The sequence below is a fragment of the Mesoplodon mirus genome (assembly GCF_964341445.2).
Source record: "Mesoplodon mirus genome assembly, chromosome: 15".
Lineage (NCBI taxonomy): Eukaryota > Metazoa > Chordata > Mammalia > Artiodactyla > Ziphiidae > Mesoplodon > Mesoplodon mirus.
This window is the reverse complement of record NC_138991.1, coordinates 12,167,086-12,187,950: the sequence shown is the minus strand read 5'-3', so window position 1 is coordinate 12,187,950 and position 20,865 is coordinate 12,167,086. Positions and strand designations below refer to the sequence as shown.

Genomic DNA, 20,865 nt, shown 5'->3' with positions numbered 1-20,865 from the left:
CGGGTTCGTGCCCCGGTCTGGGAGGATCCCATACGCCGCGGAGCGGCGGGGCCCGTGAGCCATGGCCGCTGGGCCTGCGCTTCCGGAGCCTGTGCTCCGCAGCGGGGGAGGCCACAACAGTGAGAGGCCCGCATACCGCAAAAAAAAAAAAAAAAAAAAAAAAAAAAAAAAAAAAAAAGTAGGAAAAGTGTGCTATGTAAACTTATAAATACACGTAAAGACACAAAGATATATCAGTTTTAACTTTGAAAAACATGTCAAAAGACACATGTCAAACTGCTAATAGTAGCTATCATCTCAGAGGAGGATTAGAGAGTGGCACACGGGGAGGAGGATGTAGGGAGGTATATTTCCAAGAGAAGCAAGTTCAGCGTGGTAGATAGAGAAGCCAGGAGCCGGCTTCTAGACTGCCTGAGTTCTAGTCTTAGGTCTGTTACTTGTCACCTGTGTGAGCTTCAACATATTATTCAACCTCTCTTTGCCTTAGTTTTTTTCATCTATAAAATGGAATGGTTTCTACCTCACAGAGTTGCAATGAGTTAACAGATGCAAATCATATACAGCAGTATTTGGTGTCCAGTGCTATTATATACTTGATATTATTTAACTTAAATTTATGTAAGATCAAGCAAATTAATATAGCCTGCGACGGAGCAGAAGTAATGCATCTCCCTAAGTCTGACCCCTCAGCAGTCTTACTACGCATACCAATGGGTCCTCACTGGAAAATCACTACGAGGAGCTGCTTTTTAAACAAGTTCAATGCCCATTCCAGGGGAATGTTTTAAACTGAGACATTCCAGAAACCTAGAGTCAAGTCTCCCTTGCCTATCTCATAGGGCAAATGTCATGTGCTCTGAAAAATTTTCTCTTACCTGTTCCAGGAGGTCCTTGAATAATAGCCAGTTCTCTTGTGAGAGCAAACTGCAAGGCTTCCATCTGGGAGTCATCCAGCTTCAGGGTTTCTTTTGAGGGCCACTGGCTGGGGTCTAAGACATTAACTCTGGTATGTCTCAAGCCCTCAGTATTCCTCAGAGATTCCCCAGTGGCAGAGGGATTCTTTATTAAGGGAGTGAAATCGTATCTGCCCCCCATTAGTAAGTACCTTGGCTCCTTCACATAAGAGTCACACTCCACGATGTTCCTCTGGAAGGGGATGTCTTCCTCTTGGACTTCCTGGAGTCCTTCCAGGACGTGCCTATAGGCCTCAAAGTATGCGGTTGTCTCCACCATGAGGAAAGAGTCAGAGGGCTGGACATCTGCTAGCAGCTGTTGGCTCTGCTCATTGAAACAGAGCTGGACAATTCCTCGGCAGAGATCTTCCTGCTCCCGATTAGACACAGTGGCAAAAAGAAATGTCTCAAAGTTGTCCTTGGACATGCACACCAAGGACCCATAGAGCAATCGCTTGGAGTTCTGCCAGCGAACGAACTTCAGTGGTTTTGTGTCAAATTGCACCTTGTAGACAATGCCTGTTGACGAACACACGGGGGTGATAATCCTGGTATCAAAGTAGATTCGGATGTCATCAAACTTTCTCTTCCTCAGGCCTTGGTCTTCAAAGCTTTGGAGAAGTTCCAAAATGCCCTCTCGCAGGGGTCTGACAAAATCCTCTCGCAGGAGTCGGAAGTGGGTATCCAGATAGATAGCAGTGCTGTCGTATTTTCCAGAAATGATGTTGGGGCGAAGGAATGGCTTCTCATCCAAGTGCACTTCATTGTAAGTGGGGTAAATGGGCATGGTCCGGTAGCTCTCAACATGGTCTTCTGCCTCAGGCTGCACAAGAGTGTAGGTGTCCACTCTTAAAGTGCCCTCTCGTCTCTTTTCCTGCAGATGTTCGATGATGGTCTGGACCTTTTCCAGGTTCTTCTCTGTCTCTTCTCCTATGTCAACACCAGAGGCTCTCAAAGCATTAAGAGAAGCTGGCAGGAGAGAAATGAGCATGGAAGTTTCCTGCACAGAGCTGGCAGGGAAGACACTTACAAGGTCCTGGAGGAGGGAGATGATGTTGCTAATGTGTTCTGGATACTGGTTTCGAACATGGGGGCTGGATTCAGTGATCATCCCTACCACATAAACCGGCAAGCAGGCTTTGAGGAATCTGGAATTCTTCAATATGCCCAGAACATGGAGAATGCTGTGGCGGTCCATTTTGGAACTGCAAGCCTTCCGAAGAACTTGGCAGATGAGCTCAAGGAAGTTGGACTTCATAGAAGAATGAGACAAGAGCTCCTTCAGTCCTAAACTTGTGGCAAGTGTGATGACCACCTCAGAGGGATCTTTCTGCAGAAGACTTTCTAGGAACTTGTAGCCCAGTTTCTTCACCTGCTGTGGCTGTTCTGCAGGCTTTTGGTGGGGGCTCCGCCACTGCTGAAAGTTTTCATCAGATCGTGGTGGTCTGCGGTTCCTTCCCTCCTGGTTGCCACCTCTCCACCTGGTGTCATTTTCCTGACCATGTCTTTGGCCTCTAGGTTCATCACTGGCACGCCCCTCCTGGCTTCTCCTGCCCTGATGTGGGTTCCTGCCCACAGCCCCAAACCTCTCTTCTCTTTGCCAATGAGGAACAGGATGGTTGTTGGCCCTAGGATGCCTTCCGGGCTGGTTGGCTCCTCCTCTGAGAGCACTGGCTGGTGGATTATCGGCCTGATTTCTAGCTCTTGGTGGTAATTCTCCATCCATAGGCCCTAAACACAATGGGAATTTTGGGTAAGCACAATGATATGAACATACTTTCATTTTCCAGAACAACTAAGGAGCTTAGGTTTTATTTGGAGAGAAAAAAGGTTTCCAACCAAGTCGTGATAAATATAAACTAGTTTATGTTTGTTGTATATATTATGAAAATATTGTTTTTTCAAAGGGCGCAAAAGAAAAAATAAACATTTGTTGAGTGCCTAATACATGATGGAGGATAACTACTCGTTTAATCTTCACAAGCTGGGATTATTTCAGAGGCTCAAAAAGGTCATCTCATTGCTTTCAGTCTCTTGCCAGTACCGAAAAACAGTGAGAGCATGAGTTTCACAGCTAAACAGATCTGGTTCAAACCTTGGTCTAGGTACTTCCTTACTGTATAACCTTGGCTAAGTTGCATAATTTCTCTAAGCTTCACCATCTGGGTTGCTGTAAAGATTAAATGTTTATAAAATGCTTAGTATACTACCTGACATATAAAAAGCTCTCATTAATGTTAATTACTAGCAGAAATACTAATAATTTTTTATTGGGAATACCCTATTGATTTCTAGGGCCATTGGTTCTGCCTCTAAACAATTAGGTCATAGGCAACAGAGATGTCAAATGGGATAAAACCATAAAGGGAAATGCTTTTTGAACATTCCTCAGCATCAGATGGCAAAGGGGGAAGGTAGGGCTTCCTTTACCAAGATGTTTTTGAGCCAAATAATAGATTGTGAAGGAAACTGAAAAATAAAACTCAAGTTCTATTTCAGAAAACTGAGAAATAAAACTCAAACTTTGATTCAGGAGGCTGAAAAATGAAAATTAACTTTTCCTCCTTTCTGCAGCACGAGTTCATCGACCTAGTACTTATCTATTCCCAAGCCTCACACAGGGAGGTGTGGGGAGAGGGAGGAGACATACCCAGCACACAAAGGAAAGCTAACATCATCCTATGGCTGAAGCTGAATTTGTCTTCCTTGATCTGCCACACATTTCATAAGTGACCTTGGCCAACATACCCAAGCTCTTTTTCTTTCAATTTCCTTTTCTCTAAAACTGATTCTAGAGCTGACCCCACTTAGCAGAATGACTTGGAGATTTTAAAAACAAAATAAGACTGTACGCCATGATTGGATGATAACAAATGTTATGAAAGTTTCAAATGCACACCATATTCAAGATGATTGTACCATTTCATGCCGTCAGATCCTAAATCCACTAATGTACGTTTCCTTGTTTTGTACACTGTAGAGAAAATTTTAATGTGACAAGATAAAGGAAAATTTGGTAAAATATAAATATTGTAATACTGAACTTTAAATTTTTATAATTGTTACTTTTATATTTACTTTTCAAACTCCCAAGACATCATAAGAAAGTCCTACTTTTGATAATCTGATCTGATTAGAAGACTCAGTGTTTTGGAAGAATGGAAAATTGTATCATTTCTCATCCTTTCAACATTCACGTAGCTCATAAAATAAAGTTCGACAGTTCTTCCTCATTCGTTCCATGACTGAAACTCAGAAGACATGTTGCAAACTTAGGGAAAGGCAAGAATCCATTCAGTTTAGTTTCGTTTTAGAAAGTTCTGAGCAAACAGAATAATCACTACAGTAGAGTGATACTTTCAGAACTAACTTTGCTTTGGTGCCAAGGACTCTAGACATGTGCTATCAAATACATGGCAACTAGCTATGTGTAGTTATTAAGCATCTTAAATATGACTAGTCTGAATTAAGATGTGTAAAATGACACATGGAATTTTAAAGACTTAACAGCAAAAAATGTTAAACACCTCATTAAATTTTTTTATATTGATAACATCTTAAAATGATAATATTTGAATATTTGGTGGGAGTCAATACAAATATTAAAATTATTAAAGTACTATGAACACTAATTAGAAAAGGTATGTGCACCCCTATGTTCACTGCGGCATTATTTACAATAGCCAAGATACAGAAGCAGCCTAAGTGCCCATCAACAGAGGAATGAATAAAGAAGATGTGGGGTGTACACAAACACACACACACACGTATATACACATACATATATACATACATATATATATAAAACGGAATACTACTCATCCATAAAAGAATGAAATCTTACCATCTGCAACAACATGGATGGACCTAGAGGGCATTATGCTAAATAAGACAGAGAAAGACAAATACTGTATGATTTTACTTATATGTGGAATCTAAAAAACCAAAGAAATGAACAAACACAAAAAAAACAGAAACAGAGTTATAGATACAGAAAATAAATAGGTGGTTACCAGAGGGGAGGGAGGTAGGGGGAGAAGATAAATAGATGAGGCAAATTAAGAGGTACAAACTTACAGTTGCAAAATAAATGCATCATGGGTACGAATTGTACAGTGTGGGGCATATAGTCAATAATTATGTTTTATCTTTGTATGGTAACAGATTGTGTAACAATAATCACTTATTGTGATTATTTTGAAATATACAGAAATACTGAATCATTATGTTGTGTAACAGGAACTAACATAATGTTGTAGGTCAATTATACTTCAAAAACAAAGTCATAGAAAAGGAGATCAGATTTGTGGTTTCCCGAGGCAAGGAGTTGGGGGAGGGGGAAATGGATGAAGGAGTCAAAAGGTACAAATTTCCAGTTATAAGATAGATAAGTACTAGGGATATAAGGTACAACCTGATGAATGTAATTAACACCATTATATATTATATAGGAAAGTTGTTGAGAAAGTAAATCCTAACAATTCTCATCACAAGGAAAAAATTTTTTCTATTTCTTTCATTTTGTATCTATATGAGTTGACAGATGTTCACTAAACTTATTTCAGTAATCATTTCATGATACATGTAAGTCAAATCATTTATGCTGTACACCTTAAGCTTACACAGTGCTGTATGTCAATTATATTTCAATAAAACTGGAAAGAAAAAAAACTCCAAGAAAAGTACTATAATAGTAAAATATATTCAATTATAATAAAATGATATTATTTGGATATATTGGCTTAAATAAGACAAATACCAAATTTTATTAAATTAAGTTTTTAAAATGTATGTCACCTGTTTCTTTTTGTTTTTAATGATGCTACTAGAAAATTAAAAATTAAGTTTTTGGCTTACATTATGTTTCTACTGGATAATGCTGCTCTAAACCAGTTACTTCCAGGGACTTCCCTGGTGGTCCAGTGGCTAAGACTCTGTGCTCCCAATGCAGGGGGCCCAGGTTCGATCCTGGTCAGGGAACGAGATCCAACATGCTGCACTAAGATCTGGCGCAGCCAAATAAATAAATATTTTAAAAACCAAAAAAACGGTTATTTCCATTTCTGACACCTCAACACTACCTTTGCTAAAGTGAACTGCACCCATTTAGAAGCTCTCTTAAGGAAAGGGGACGGTCGTCTAGTCTCAGAGTAATTCATGTTGTAGCTAGGGAATAAACCATTCTTTTTTTTTTTTTTTTTTTGGCAATGCTGTGCGGCTTGCAGGACCTTAGTTCCCCAACCAGGGATTGAACCTGGGCCATGGCAGCGAAAGCATCAAGTCCTAACCACAGGGCCATCTGGGAATTCCCAGGAATAAACCATTCTTTACTTGAGAGGTGCAATCTATTTTGGTGGGCCTGCTCATTCATAAGTAACTCAATTTCCTTCCCATTATAGATTTTCTTCAACTTACAACTGGGTTACTTCCCGGTAAACCCACTGTAGGTTGAAAACATTCAGCTGAAAAAGCATTTAATGGGTTCCCTGGTGGCGCAGTGGTTGAGAGTCCGCCTGCCGATGCAGGGGACACGGGTTCGTGCCCCGGTCCGGGAGGATCCCACATGCCACGGAGCGGCTGGGCCCATGAGCCATGGCCGCTGAGCCTGCGCGTCCGGAGCCACAACAGTGAGAGGCCCGCGTACCGCAAAAAAAAAAAAAAAAGAAAAAAAGAAAAAGCATTTAATAAACCTAATCTATCAAACATCATGGCCAAGCCTACTTTAACATGTGCTCAGAACACTTACATTAGCCTACCGTTGGGCAAACTCATCTAACACAAAGCTTATTTTGTAACAAAGTGTTGAATATCTCATGTAATTTACTGAATAATGTACTAAAAGAACAGGATGGTTGTCTGGGTACAGAATGGTTGTAAGTGTATTAGTTGTTTATCCTTGGGACAGAGTGGCTGACCGGGAGCTGCGGCTCACTGCCGCTGCCCAACATCACAAGACAGTATCTTACCCAGGAAAAGTTCAAAATTCAAAATTTGAAGTATGGTTTCTACTGAATGCATATTGCTTTTGGACCATCTTGTAAAGTCAAAAAATCGTAAGTGGAACCATCATCAGTCTGGGATCATCTGAAGGTAGAAACCCTCGCTCACCTCTGTGGTTAATATGAGGATTCCTGGGCCGGGCCTCCGGACAAGGTCTTCGGTCCTCCATGTCTGAGTCACCTGATTTCTTCCACGTTCACGTTACTTTCAGTTGTCTGGAAGTCTGCACAGGTTGACAGTTATCAGTGCCTTTTGAAATACAGCATCCAGCAGGAAAAAAACCCAAATCGTATCAAGCTAATCCTTTCTACCTCTACATCTTAATGATTTGTTAATTAAGAGTCACACATAGATTTTAATCATGTGCACAAGTGTTCAACTCTGCGAATGCTCAATACAAAACACTAAATTCACAATTTAGGATCAAATTTCAAAGGATCAAATTCCCCCTTCCCTTTATCCTTGTACTTTCTTGGGGTTAAGGGAGTGTCATCAATTCCCATTCAAAACTCCTGTTTGGTTTATGCCTTTAGCCAAGATACTTAATTGGTTGCTAGGTTTCATTTTCCTCTCCTATAAAGCAAACAAATATTGTTGCCAGGACAGAAAGAAGTACATTTTTATTAACCCCCAAACCATGTATTTACCATTCCATCCAGCATTTACACTATATAATACTCTACAGCTTACAGTACTCTATAGTACATAAATAATTAGTGAGCAGTTATCCCTATACTACTCCTTGGAACACAGCCAAACTGATTAAGCCCTCCGCTCTACTGAATCAAGAGAAAGAAATTACATGTTTCAATAACCAGGCGGCTTAGCATCTACGGGATGTAAGGGGCTAGGGAAAGAGTGGCTTAGAGTCCTCAGCAAAGGGACTTTTTCGACTGTCCCTTTCACTGCGTTTTAAAACATTCATAGTTGGAAACTGAATAGATCTGGCATTACATGAGGAGTAGCTTTTACCCTCATCAGAGAAAGGAGTCAGCAGGAAGGAAAGGAGTCCCTTTCCTTCCTGCTGGGAATATTTTTGGTGAATCTCATCCCTCATCTTATCAAACCCAGCTCTCATGGCACAGGTTCAACATTTAGAGGGTTTTTTGTTTGTTTAATTAGAAAAAAATGCTCAGAGGAAAATTCCTTCTTCCTCTTGTTGAATAGAAACTCACAAATTTTCTGGGATAAAAGAAACAGAAGAAAAAAGAAAGGCAAGGAAAGGGAGGAGCAGAGAGGAACAGGAAATGCTACCACAAAAGCAGGATAGAGCGGGTTTCTTTGGGAATCAAGGCCTAAAAGGGCAGGATGCAGAACATCAGTGACGGTCAAGCTGCTGTAGTGGTTCAATTAGAGAGGAATATTAATTACCAGGATGGGATGAAAGAGGTTAGAGCTGGGTTTCAGGGGCAAGTCTCCAGGGTCCTGAGAGAGTATAAGAAAGGATGGAGGAGTCCCTGGCACCCAGGCGCCCAGCAGGTCCTGACGGAGATACTGTAGGGTCAAGGGAGAGCCAGGGCTGTGTGCGGCCGTGAAGAAGGTGCCAGGGCAAAGCTGAAGCGGGGAGCCGCTGGGGAGGTGGGGGACGGTGGAAGAGGTTTGGGGGCCTCAAGGAGAGGGTGGGGCGGAGCTCAGCTGGGGGCTGTTTGCTAAAGTGATGAGGGCCTGGAAGTAGGAGTGGGGAGTCTAGGTGCGGAGCGTGGCTGTAGAGGATGGGGATGAATGAGGTGATGATGGGAGGTGAGGACGCTGGAAGATGAAGGGGGAGCTGTGGCAGAAAATGAGGGTGGAGATGGGGGACAGAGGAGAGCTAGGTGATGAGGCTGGAGGCGGAGGTGGTGATGGAGGCGCTGAGGGGGCTAAGAGGGGCGCTGAGGAGAGGGGCCAGGGGCTCAGGTGAGTGATGGGGGCGCTGAGAAGGTGACGGGTACTGAGGCGGTGACGGGTGCTGAAGCGGGTGATGGGGGCGCTGAGGCGGGCGTCGGGGCAAAAGTGGCAGTGGAGGGGCGGCCGCCGGGGGTCGCGGCGGGCGGGAGCAGATGCGTGACCGGGGCGCGGGGCGGGGGTCGCTCACCGGGCTCCGGCGCGTCCTCTCTCTGCCGCCGCCGCCGCCGCCGACTGGTGCTCGGACTCGGGCCCAAGCAGGTCAGCGGCCCCGCCCGGCGCACCGTACTTTCGGTTTCCTTTCCCCGCAGACACTGGGCGGGGCGAGGGGCCGGCCCGGAGGAGGAGGGAGGGGAGCAGGAGGGGGCCTGGGGCGGCGAGCGAGGGGGCCGGGCCCTGGCGCAGCCGGCGCCCCCGCCCTTAGGCCCGGCAGAGGCGGGTAGGCCCGCGGGCGTCGCCTCAGCTCCCCGCGGCGGCGGCGGCAGGGCAGGCGGGCTTGGGCCGGCGCCGCTGAGGGGAGGGGAATGCGGGGGGCGGCTTAACGGCACCCGAGGCCGTTGCAGGCCTCAGCCGTCCCCAAAGGAGCGGGGACCAGGCGGACAGCTTGGTGCGTGTAAAGCGCGACATGGCGGCGAGGCCGACGAGCCCGGGTGGCCTCGTGTGTACCGGGAAGGGGCGGGGCTACTGTGGCCTTGACAACCATTAGGCCTCCTCCGCCTAGGCGGCGCGACGACTACATTTCCCAGAGGACCTCGCGCGGCGCGGGTCGGGGAGGGGGGAAGGAAGCGCCTCGGGTCCAGTGCGCAGGCGTGAGTCCCCTCTGGTTATATAAGGGTGGCTTTGGGGCTGCTTGTTCTTTTGCGTCTTCGACGCTGTCTCTTCTTCAGCTTAGCTCCTCTGTTTCTCCTCCCGTGTCGTCCCATCCCGGCAACCAGGGTTTACTACTGTATGTGGTGAGTGGAAACCTCATTTCGAGATCTCTGTGCCTCTTTTTCCCTTTTTTGTGCGGTCGCCCCTACCGGTGGCCCCCTCTCCTCGTGGCTGTCTCTGCTCTGATTCTAAATAGGCCTCAGCGCCTTTGGGGAGATCAGTTAGAGCTGGAAAAGCCCGCGCCTTGTGCTCGGGCCTGAGGAGTCCTCGGCTGGTGTAAATGATGACTTCACTTTTTTCCCCATCAGATCGACAATGCTGATGTCTTTGAATACTTGGCCAGTTAGTTCTGAGACACCGGCCTCAAAAGGCGCTGCCGTGTTCTCTTCCGACTGTGGGAAAATGGCGCTTGATGACCTTTCTTTGTTGGTTCGCAGGTTTGCGCGATCACAGCGTACAGAATGGACCTTGGAGAAAGGGGTCCCTGCTGGGCCTTCAAGGAAACCACGTGTAGACATGAACAACCTTCAATCTCCTGACCTCTGGAGTAAGCATTTGTCTTTTGGCCTATTGTAGGAAACGCGTGCTCTGAGCAACCTCTTAGTTTGCTAGGCGAGCTTGGAGGGAAAGAAAAGATGATTAAGGGCAGCCAATTAGCATATTTTAGTTACTAGGTTTTCTTTGAGGTGTTCTGGGTGCTTGGTTTTATTATAATTCACAGAAACATACCTATTAGACTTATTACAAAGTGGAATAAGTGAATTATCTCTTGAAAGTGAATAGGTGTTAATTTTTAAATGTCTTTGTAATGCTCCTTAAGGCACATTTTCAGATGCCATTCCTTCACTTGTTTCTTAATAAACAGCTTTCTTTTATACGTAAGCTTCCAAGTGGATGGATAATGTGATGACATTTTTTTAAAAAATTTTATTGGTGTAGAGTTGCTTTACAATGTTGTGTTAGTTTCTGCTGTACAGCAAAGTGAATCAGTTACATGAATACATATATCCCCTCTTTTTAGATTTCCTTCCTATTTAGGTGTGATGATTTTTTTTTTTTTTTTTTTGCGGTATGCGGGCCTCTCACTGTTGTGGCCTCTCCCGTTGCGGAGTACAGGCTCCGGATGCGCAGGCTCAGCGGCCATGGCTCACGGGCCCAGCCGCTCCACGGCATATGGGATCCTCCCGGACCGGGGCACGAACCCGTATCCCCTACATCGGCAGGCGGACTCTCAACCACTGCGCCACCAGGGAGGCCCTGTGATGATATTTTTAAGGAAAGCCAAATGTGTTTCTGTTGGCCTATTTGCTTTAATTCCCAACTCCCTAACTTAACGGAGTCCAGAAATGCCACTTTAAGGGTGGGACTTCTTGGACGAAGTGTTCCTTAAACCTTGCTGTCCCAGAGTATTAAGTCGCGTTTTAAGTGATGACATCTTGCATTAAAGTGTAACATCCTAACACATAGTCAAAACCCTGCAGTCACCTAAGTAAAAGCCAGCCATTTCCCCACAATTCTTGCCAGCCACGCTGGCCTCTATCAAATGTAAGCACAGAAGGCAGAAGTGTTTGTCTTAGCTACTATCTTACTGCCGAGAACAGGACACAGAAGTGCTGAAATAACTGCATGAAGACGAAGGTAGAGAAACAGACGAACCAAATCTTATTCCTAGTTCAGGGTTCTTTTTTTCTTCCTCCTTCCCTCCCTCCCTCCTTCCCTCCTTTCATTGGGTGTTCATTGCTGCGCAAGGGCTTTGTCTAGTTGGGGCTAGCGGGGGCTGCTCTTCGTTGCGGTGCTCAGGCTCTAGGCGTGTGGGCTCTAGAGCACAGGCTCGGTAGTTGTGGCACATGGGCTTAGTTGCTCCGCGGCATGTGGGATCTTCCTGAACCAGGGCTCGAACCCATGTCCCCTGCGTTGGCAGGCGGATTCTTAACTACTGCACCACCAGGGAAGGCCCCAGGGTTCTTTCCGTAGAGGCCAAAAGCTTCCTGTTGGCATAAGTGATGACTGAACTTTTTTCCCCGACAGATCGACCATGTTGATCTAACTTCTCTAAGCCAGTTTCTGTCTGATATGCCAGCTTGAGCATCTCCTCTGTCCCCCACTCCTTTGGGTATCTAGCTGACTGGCGGTCATGTTTCTGTTTTCATCTCAGGTTCACTGTTGGCAGAAAGCAGACTTTGAATGGACCATGATGGATCCAGGATTGGGAGAGAATTGGTAAGTCACGTCCATTAACTGCTTTTCTTTTAAAGAGGTTATCCCCATTGCTTTCTACTTAACTGTGACTCATGGCCATTGCAGCTGATGACTTAACTTTTTTCCCCGTCAGATCGACCCTGTTGATCTAACTGAACTATTAGCCAGTTTTGTCTGATGCATTGGCCACAAAGATAACTTCTGTTTATCTGTTTTCTGGTTAATCACCAACAGACTACTTTCTGTGGGGTTTTTTTTAGTGGGAATTGGGCTTGTCCTATGGGTTTTTTTCCCTCTTCCATCACTCAAGCCATTTATCTTGGCTTCATCTGTTAACTTCCTACAGGACCGGAGCCCTTTGTGCGTCGGGGCGTAAGTAGGTTGATTGCAGCCTGATCTCAGCTTGGTTCAGTCTGTCCTGTAACAGGTGAGGTTTCTGCAAATTGTTACCTAGGGGTTAACCCCTCCTTAGTAAAATGATTACTAAATGTGCTCAGGATAGAGAGGTGTTGGGTTTGCCCACTTGGGAGTAACCTGAGTGCCCAGTTCCAAGTTGGGTAAAACAGGAGGGGAAAATTGTGTCCTTGGCAGGACTGTTGACCTATTGGTACTACCAGGTCTTTCCCTAAGAAAGGGGGAGAAATTAAATGAAAAGTTAATTCTGCCTTGGCAGATAATACAGGATGAGGAGCTCCAAGCCATCTTTTGAGTTGAGATTGAAATTGGTTGTAATTTTTTTTTTGAAAGGTTGAATTCTTCACACTGTTAGCTGGAGGCCAACCTCAGTTCCTTACCCCGTGGGTAAGGAACACAGTGGCTTGCTGCATCACAGTGAACAAGCCAAGGAGACAGGCGATCTCTATCTCCTGCCTCCTTTCTTTTTAAACAAATAACACTTTGTATCCCGAATGTCTGCTTGTCCACTTTATATTTCAGATGCCCCCATTTGTCCCTAAAGTAACTTTTGCATGAGCTTCATTTGTGTTAAGTCCCTCTAGAATCAACGTAACTTTTGGTGTGGTCCTGGGTTTGTCTCCCTTACCTCTATTTACTGTACCAAGAAAGGCTATAGATTGATGATGAACATTTTGACACAGACTTCAGTGAGGTGCCAGACTCAAGAGGTTGGAAGTCTCTCCTTGGTCTGGTACTTGACTCTACATCCACCTAGTTCCTGAAGACTAGATACTCCCACATCCCAAACACCTAGCTGTTTATATCAGTTTACATCAGAATGAAGTCCTGATGGTGATATATCTTTTTTCTTTTAAGGAGTTTCTCAACTGTGGAGTTGGAATGCAAGGTCTCTTGGGAAAAGATGACCCTGTTCTTTACGGAGAAAGCATGAATCAGTCTCATAAGGTTGCTGTGTAACCTGAGTGTCCAGAGCTGAAAAGCCTCTGGCTGTTTTGAAGAATCAAGTATTATATTAAACTTAGGTAAAAATTTCTAACTTTGTACCCTTCCTATCTGGAGAAAGAAAATAAAATCCTTTGAATCAAAATACTGTTGTATTTGGTCATTGGAGATAGAGACCTTGAACCAAATGATGCTTGAGGTAAAAAGCTCTAGGGGCAGAGAGAGCTTTTAATATTAAACTTAAAATTTTAATGTTTAAACATGGAAAGTTCCAAACAGACTAGTGACATAGGGCTAATCTGGTTTCACTTTAACTTCCCTACTCTGTCCCCAGATACTTGATCTGGCTAATCTTAGGAAGATAGGATTCCATTGTGGGTTTTTTTCACTTTGTGCTTTCTAATCTGATTCCTGATGTTGACTCCAGGTCCCTTGAGTATGTGGACCTAGTGCATCCAGTGAACAGAAAACTAGCTAGAGGGGTATTTTTTTTTTTTCTTTTTGCCGCACACCACGGCCTGATACCCCTGCAGTGGAAGCTCAGAGTCTTAACCACTGCTGCACCAGGGAAGTCCAAGAGGGGTATTACTTCTGATATTGGGTTATAAAAGACTTGTTGACATCCTCTTGCCTAGTTCCCTTCCTGTCTTATTCCTTGGCTTGCTCACTTTAGTGAAACAAGCTAGTGAGGAATTGAGATTGTCTTCCAGCCAATATGGTGCAGGGAACTGAGTCCTGCCAACCACTGAGTTTGGGGGCAGATCCTTCCCTGGTATTTGGTGAATAGAAACCTTGCTGACACCATGATACCTGTGAGAGGCCCTGAAATGGGACCCACCTAAACTGCCTGGGCTCCTGAACTACAGAAAATGAGGTTAAGTGTGTTTCTAGTCACTAAGTTTTTTTGTTTTTGGCCCTGCTGCACACCTTGTGGGACCTTACTTCCCTGACCAGGAATTGAACCTGGGGCCCCGGACCGCCAGGGAATTCCCTCAAGTCACCGAGTTCTGGTGGTAATTTACCCAGCAATAAATAATGCAGAACACCATAATCGAAAGCACTCTATAATGACCTTGACACCTTGAGCATCACTAACAGCGATTTCTTGACAGGACCTTCAAAGTTTATGTGTGGATGCAACATTTCCATTCTTTCCTTCCCTTCATGCATTCAACTTAACATGTCTAAACCTGAACTGACCCCCTCCCACCAAGGCTGCAGCTCCCACAACCATTTCTATTCCAGGTGTCGACAACACTGTCAGTCTAGGTGCTCAGGCCAGAAATAGTTATCCTTGACATTTTGCTCCATTCCCCATGTTGGGTTATCTTTTTTTTTTTTTTTTTTTGGCTGTGCTATGCAGCATGCGGGATCTTAGTTCTCCACCCAAGGATTGAACCCAGACCCCAGAAGCCACTGGACCCCCAGGGAATTCCCGGTTTACCTTTAAAATACACGTGACGTTCAGCCCTTTTCCCACCTCCATTGCTACCATCTTCCGGATCCAAGCCACCATCATCCAAGCTTTGATTACTGGTCTGTACTTCCACCTTTGCTCCCTGAGATCTAATTCTCTATATGCAGCCAGAGTGCCCTTGAAAACCAGAGATCACAGTACTGTCCTGCTCAACCCTCCTGTGTCTCCCCACCTCACACAGTAAAAGCTGGACTCAATGGCCTGGACCATCTTCCTCTCCATTAACCTCTGACCTCATCTCCCCCCTTCTCTTTCAGTCACACAGTTCTAACTGTCCTCCATCACTTTAGGTGCACTCCAACCTGGAATGAATGACCAGGCCTAGCCCCGCCAGATCTTTCATGGTTCCCTTGGTTTACTTAAATGTCACCTTCTCTGGGAACCTATCTAAAACAATCTTCCCCATCACTTTCTATTTCCTTATATTTTTCTTTGTATTATTTTTCACTGCCTAATAAATAGTGCCTATGCATATACAGTATACATACATTATATGTGTATGTTTATGTAGCATGTATATTTGTCATCTGTCTCCCTACATTAGACCATGACTCCATGGTAGATAGCACAAGAGATAGATAGATAGTGTAGATAGCAGCTGTCCCTCCTTTGTGGCCCCTCCATGGCACGCGGCACAGATCCTGGCACGTGGTAGGCCATTCAATAAATATTAAATGAAAGAATGAATCTGGGACTTCCCTGGTGGTCTAGTGGGTAAGACTCCCGTGCTCCCAATGCAGGGGGCCCGGGTTTGATCCCTGGTCAGGGAACTAGACCCCACATGTATGCCGCAGCTAAGAGTCCGCACACCACAACGAAGAAGCCTGCATGCTGCGATCCCGCAACTAAAGATCCTGCATGCTGCAACAAAGATCCAGTGTGCCGCAACTAAGATCCGGCAAAATAAATAAATACTTAAAAAAAAAAAAGTGAATCAGAGACTTGCCTTGTGGCAGGACTGCTAAGGTACTTGACTGGCACACCTTTTTTGAAAATTTATTTTATTCTTTTTTTTCTCTTTTTGGCTACGTTGCGTTTTCGTTGCTGCGTGTGGGCTTTCTCTACTTGCAGTGCGCGGGCTTCTCACTGCAGTGGCTTCTCTTGTGGAGCACAGGCTCTAGGCACACGGGCTTCAGCAGTTGTGGCACGCGGGCTCAGTAGTTGTGGTGCATGGGCTTAGTTGCTCTGCAGCATGTGGGATCTTCCCAGACCAGGGCTCGAACCCATGTCCCCTGCATTGGCAGGCGGATTCTTAACCACTGTGCTGCCCGGGAAGCCCTTGACTGGCACACTTTGTTACTCATCACAACAGCCTTGTGAGGTGAGAACTAGCATGATTCTCACTCTTATTGCACAGATGAGGAAATTCAGTCTCTTTATGAGACAATCAGGTCACAAACTCTGACTTATTTGACTCCTTTTCTCTCTCCAACTTAACTGCCTTTTACCAGAACAAGAAGTGTTTTCAGTTCTTTGTATCCCCTGCAGTTTCTAAAGCTGTTCCTTGCACATAGTAGATGCTCAAAGAGGCAAACCTGACTAAATGAGTCCTTGAACCAGCACTCAACCTGGTAACCTGAAGACATATTGAGTCCACAAAATGTTTCTTAAAGAAAATGCATTGACATGATTCATTCCATAAATATTTATCGAGTATCTACCTTGTGTCAGGCTCTGTTCTAGGTGCTGAGGATACAATAGTGAAAAAAAAAAAATTCTTGCCTACATGGGACATGACATTGCTAGTGGAGAGAGAAACAATAAAAAATAATATAGTGTAATATGTTATTTAATAAGTGCAATGGAGAAAACTAAAGTGAGGAAAAGGAATAGAAACGGAAAAGAAATGGAAATGTAAAGGTGGACATTTGAGTACAGAGCTGAACGAGATCAGGGAGTGAGTGGTGTGAGTATCAGTGGGAAATGAACGCTCCAGTGCAAAGGCTTTGAGGCAAAAACCTGCTTGTTGGGTTTTGTGTTTGGAGCATAGAAAGGAGGTCACTGTGGCTTCTTATGGAAAATTGGAAGATCTGATTATAGTAGACCCATTTTCCTGCCTGATAATTAGCTGTGGCTGAATAACGTTTTATGCATATCTGTTTGTTTGGGTTTTTTTTGCGGTACGCGGGCCTCTCACTGTTGTGGCCTCTCCCATTGCGGAGCACAGGCTCCGGACGCGCAGGCTCAGTGGCCATGGCTCACGGGCCCAGCCGCTCCGCGGCATGTGGGATCTTCCCGGACCGGGGCTCAAACCCATGTCCCCTGCATCGGCAGGTGGACTCTCAACCACTGTGCCACCAGGGAAGCCCCCTGCATATATGTATTAATATGTATGTATGTATGTGTTTTTAGGCAGGTCATATGCTTTCTAGTTCCCCACAATGGTGTATTTCCCTCTTTTAATATACCAGCCCCTGTAGTAATAATATTAACAATGGCTAACATTTATTGAGCCATTACTGTGTGTTAATTACAGTTCTTCAAATGTAATAAAACATTATTCTTCCAACAACCATATGAGGCAGATTGTATTGTTAATCTCATTTGACAGTTGAAGGGACAGTCTCTGAGAGATAAAATGACTTGTCTAAAGTCACACAGTCAGTAAGTAGTAGAGCCAGGACTCGAACCCTGTCAGTCTGGCTCTTGAGTTTGTAACCCTTGGCTTAATTGCAGCCTCTTACTGAAATGCAGTCTGACTGATACAGGAGGGAGCCAGTTTCCGGTTCTGAAAAGTTCAAATGCTTTTATTTATTTATTAATTATTTTATTTATTTATGTTTTGGTTGTGTTGGCTCTTCGTTGCTGCCCGTGGGCTTTCTCTAGTTTTGGCAAGAGGGGGCTACTCTTCGTTGCGGTGCATGGGCTTCTCATTGCGGTAGCTTCTCTTGTTGTGGAGCACGGCTCTAGGCGCTCAGGCTTCAGCAGTTGTGGCACATGGGTTTAGTTGCTCTGTGGCAGGTGGGATCTTCCCCGACCAGGGATCGAACCTGTGTCCCCTGCATTGGCAGGCAGATTCTCAACCACTGGGCCACCAGGGAAGTCCAGTTCAATGCTTTTGACTTCCTTGTTGGTGAGACACCTCTGAGGTCAGAAGTGGCCCCAAATGCCTACCAGCTACGGGTCAGAGAAGTTCCCTAGAGAGTTCCCACCCACCTTGAGTCTCTAGGCTTTGCTATCACTGCTTCCCTGAACCCCAAAGGCAATGATAGGCCTCAGATGCTCAAATTCTTTGCATCTTGTCTCCCTAGCTTCAGTCCCACAAAACATTTGATGCTTCAGACTCATTCTACTTCTTTGTCCTCTTACCTGAGGGATCTTGGGCACATTCTTTATCTCTATCAGCCTCAGTTTCCTCATCTGTGAAATGGGGTTCATAACAATGCCTGCTTCAGAGAGTTGAAGCCTTCAATAAAATCAGGTCTGTAAAGCACTTAGCCCAGGCCTGGCACATTAGAGGGACACAATTCATATCTAGTGAATAAACAAATCTTCCTGCCACATTGAGATGGGAGAAAATCTGTGCTGGGGAGATGTAAGAAGTGTGCTCATTGAGTGCTTACCATGTGCCATATTGTGTTATTATTTCATTAATCCATACCCCACCCTTGTTCATTACAATCCCATTTTATCCCTTCCAGAACTTGCAGCTCCAGCCTGTGTCTGCAGGGGGCGCTGTGGACACACGTTTCTCCAGCCTGCGCGAGATGCCGCCCCTCTCCGGCTAGGAAGGAAGATGGCCCGCAGGGGAGTTTTCATAGTTAGGCCATATTTTCAGATCCTGCAGCCAGCACTTTGGGGGTTGGCTGTCGCAGGGGAGCCTGAGAAAGGGCGAGTTCCCCGGGCCTGGATCATGGGCTGCTGATCGTGCGACCACCACTCACAGTGTAAGAAACCAACTTTACCAAAACCAAATTTACCCACGATCCCTTCATCTAACATATCAGTAATCAGTTTTCACTTTTCCATGTTCCCTTCTGCTCTCCTTGTAGTGGGGCAGCTACTACCAACATGGTTGGAGCTTCCAATTTTTAAAGAAAACCAGAAATCCTTAAAATGTTGGCAACTGATTCCAATTTTATAAACTGTGAAGACTGAACAATGCACACGTGTGAGCCTCATATAGCCCAGAGGCCACCAGTGTAAGACCTCTGGAGTTTGATCTGTGACCCTTTCAGCACCGCCTTTGTCATTCCTGGTGCAGGTAAAATACACGATGCCCAGTTATTATACATTTGAATTTCAGATAATTTTAACCATGTCCCAAATATTGCATGGAACATACTTACACTAAAAAATCATTATTTATCTGAAATTCAAATGTAACTGGGTGTTCTGTATTTTTATTTGCTAGATCTGGCAACCTCATTCCAGGGAGCATCTGGCTTGGGATGATGCATCTGTTCTTTAAGATGAAGCCTTGATGGACCTCATTCCTTCTGAGTAACTTGTATCTCTGCCAACTTGAACTTTCCTCTCAGATTATTTGGCGGGGGGGAATTGGGGTTTATGAAATTTCCCCATAGTTTACAATTTGGCTTCAATGCCTCGATGGGTAGAATTGGCAGGTCCTATGGTCCCCTGGGCTGGTCCCCTGATCAGTTTCTCCCAAGGTCCCAATGTTGATTAATTGCAGGTTTGTTTAGAAGGCAACTGTCTTTTCCTTTGTCTGTTAGTCATGGCAGAAACAGACCATCTTGGGCTTATTTATATCTGTGGCTTTTTTAAAAAGAGAGAAAAGGAGAAATCTGGATCCTGTCACTTGGCAGGCTCATTTAAACAAATGGTCCTTTTGCTAAAACAGACTGGCGCCACAGGGCCACAGTTTGCAGGTGGGAGGGTTTGGGATGGGGGTGGTCCTGGTGAGTGAGAGCATTTTTTTCTTTTTTCTTTTTTTTTTTTTGCTCCAGTGTTAAAATGGTGGCATGTGTAAACTGGGACTTTGTCGTCACTTTTGGCTGTGCCCAGGTTGACCTGGTGTTTTTACAGCTAGAGGAGCTACCTGCTGAGAGTGGTGTTATTCATCAGAGTAAATGCTAGGCTGCCTCAAATATTTCACTGTCCCACTGTATGGTCAAGTCCAAACATTCTTCTCTAAGCTCCATTTCTCTCTACTTGAATCATAATAGTAACAGCTCAGTAACTGCAATGCCATTTATTGAAATTTCTTACCAGCCTCTAATCTAGGGTACTTTACATTTTAAAATAATTTATTCCTCACCTCAACTCTGCAAGGGCAGTAATATTATCATCCTGACTTTACAGATGAGGAAACTGAGGTTTAGAAAGGGGAAGTGACTTACCTAAGTCACACAGTTAGTAAATGGCTCTACCAATGTCTTTCCTTGTCCGTCCAGGTCCCCTCCTTACCCTAGTCCACCTTGCTCACCGCTCCCAGAGCAGGGACACATCAGCGTCAGCTCTAAGCCCTGTGGTGGGAGCTTCAGCAGGAGATGGAGGTGGGGTTGGGGAGTGAGAATGACCTATGCATCCCCCTGGCCGCACCCTGTGGGGACACCTCTCCAGATGTTCTTCTACCTGACTCTCCTTCTGGGCTCTGATGCTCCTTCCCTGGCCCCTTCATATGTAGGGGTATCCCCTCTACTTCCAGCTCCAAGGTTTTGCACTAGCTCCTGTGGTTTCCTTATAGTCTGTGAGCACCACTGTATTCTTCTTGAATTATACCCTGCTTAGAGTTATTCTATTTCCAGTGGGCCAGGACTGGTAGAGAGGTAGAGCTGGGATTCGAACCCAAGGACTCCAAAATAACCTCTTTGCTAATGGCATCCTAGAACTGCTTGCTCCTGCCGGCCACGGTGTTTTCATTCTGGCTTGGACCAGGATCTACTCTCATTTCTATTCTTTTCTCCAACAATTACAGGAAATGTTGCTAAGTGCATTTTCTGTGCCTGCTAGTATATGGATTCTATTAAAAACAAATCAAAAACAATGCTAGCTTAACATGACTTGTTCTTAGGAACAATCTCCTAGGGAAGTCTTGCACACCCACCCTCACCCTACCCCCAAGTTCTTAATAAGAATCATTTTGAGAAGCATTTCCTGGGACTTCCCTGGTGGCGCAGTGGTTAAGAATCTGCCTGCCAATGCAGGGGACACGGGTTC

General features: G+C 45.0%; 1 protein-coding gene and 1 long non-coding RNA gene across 2 annotated transcripts in view; one reads left to right on the top strand and one right to left on the bottom strand.

The window, feature by feature from the left end:
- Positions 1-9,564, bottom strand: part of ZNFX1 (zinc finger NFX1-type containing 1) — a 28,147-nt gene extending 18,583 nt beyond the window's left edge. The window contains exons 1-3 of the mRNA XM_082644313.1: positions 9,028-9,564; positions 7,062-7,176; positions 876-2,684 (exon numbers count right to left, since the gene is read on the bottom strand). Coding sequence (XP_082500439.1) covers positions 876-2,684; positions 7,062-7,122 — 1,870 coding nt within the window. The 5' untranslated portion in view covers positions 7,123-7,176; positions 9,028-9,564. The remainder of the gene's footprint in view (positions 1-875; positions 2,685-7,061; positions 7,177-9,027) is intronic.
- Positions 9,565-9,646: 82 nt separating this feature from the next.
- Positions 9,647-13,410, top strand: LOC309816606. The gene is made up of 5 exons (XR_014296046.1): positions 9,647-9,790; positions 10,145-10,254; positions 11,863-11,927; positions 12,253-12,333; positions 13,179-13,410. It is a non-coding gene; the product is annotated as an uncharacterized lncRNA (long non-coding RNA).
- The last annotated feature ends 7,455 nt before the right edge of the window (positions 13,411-20,865 follow it).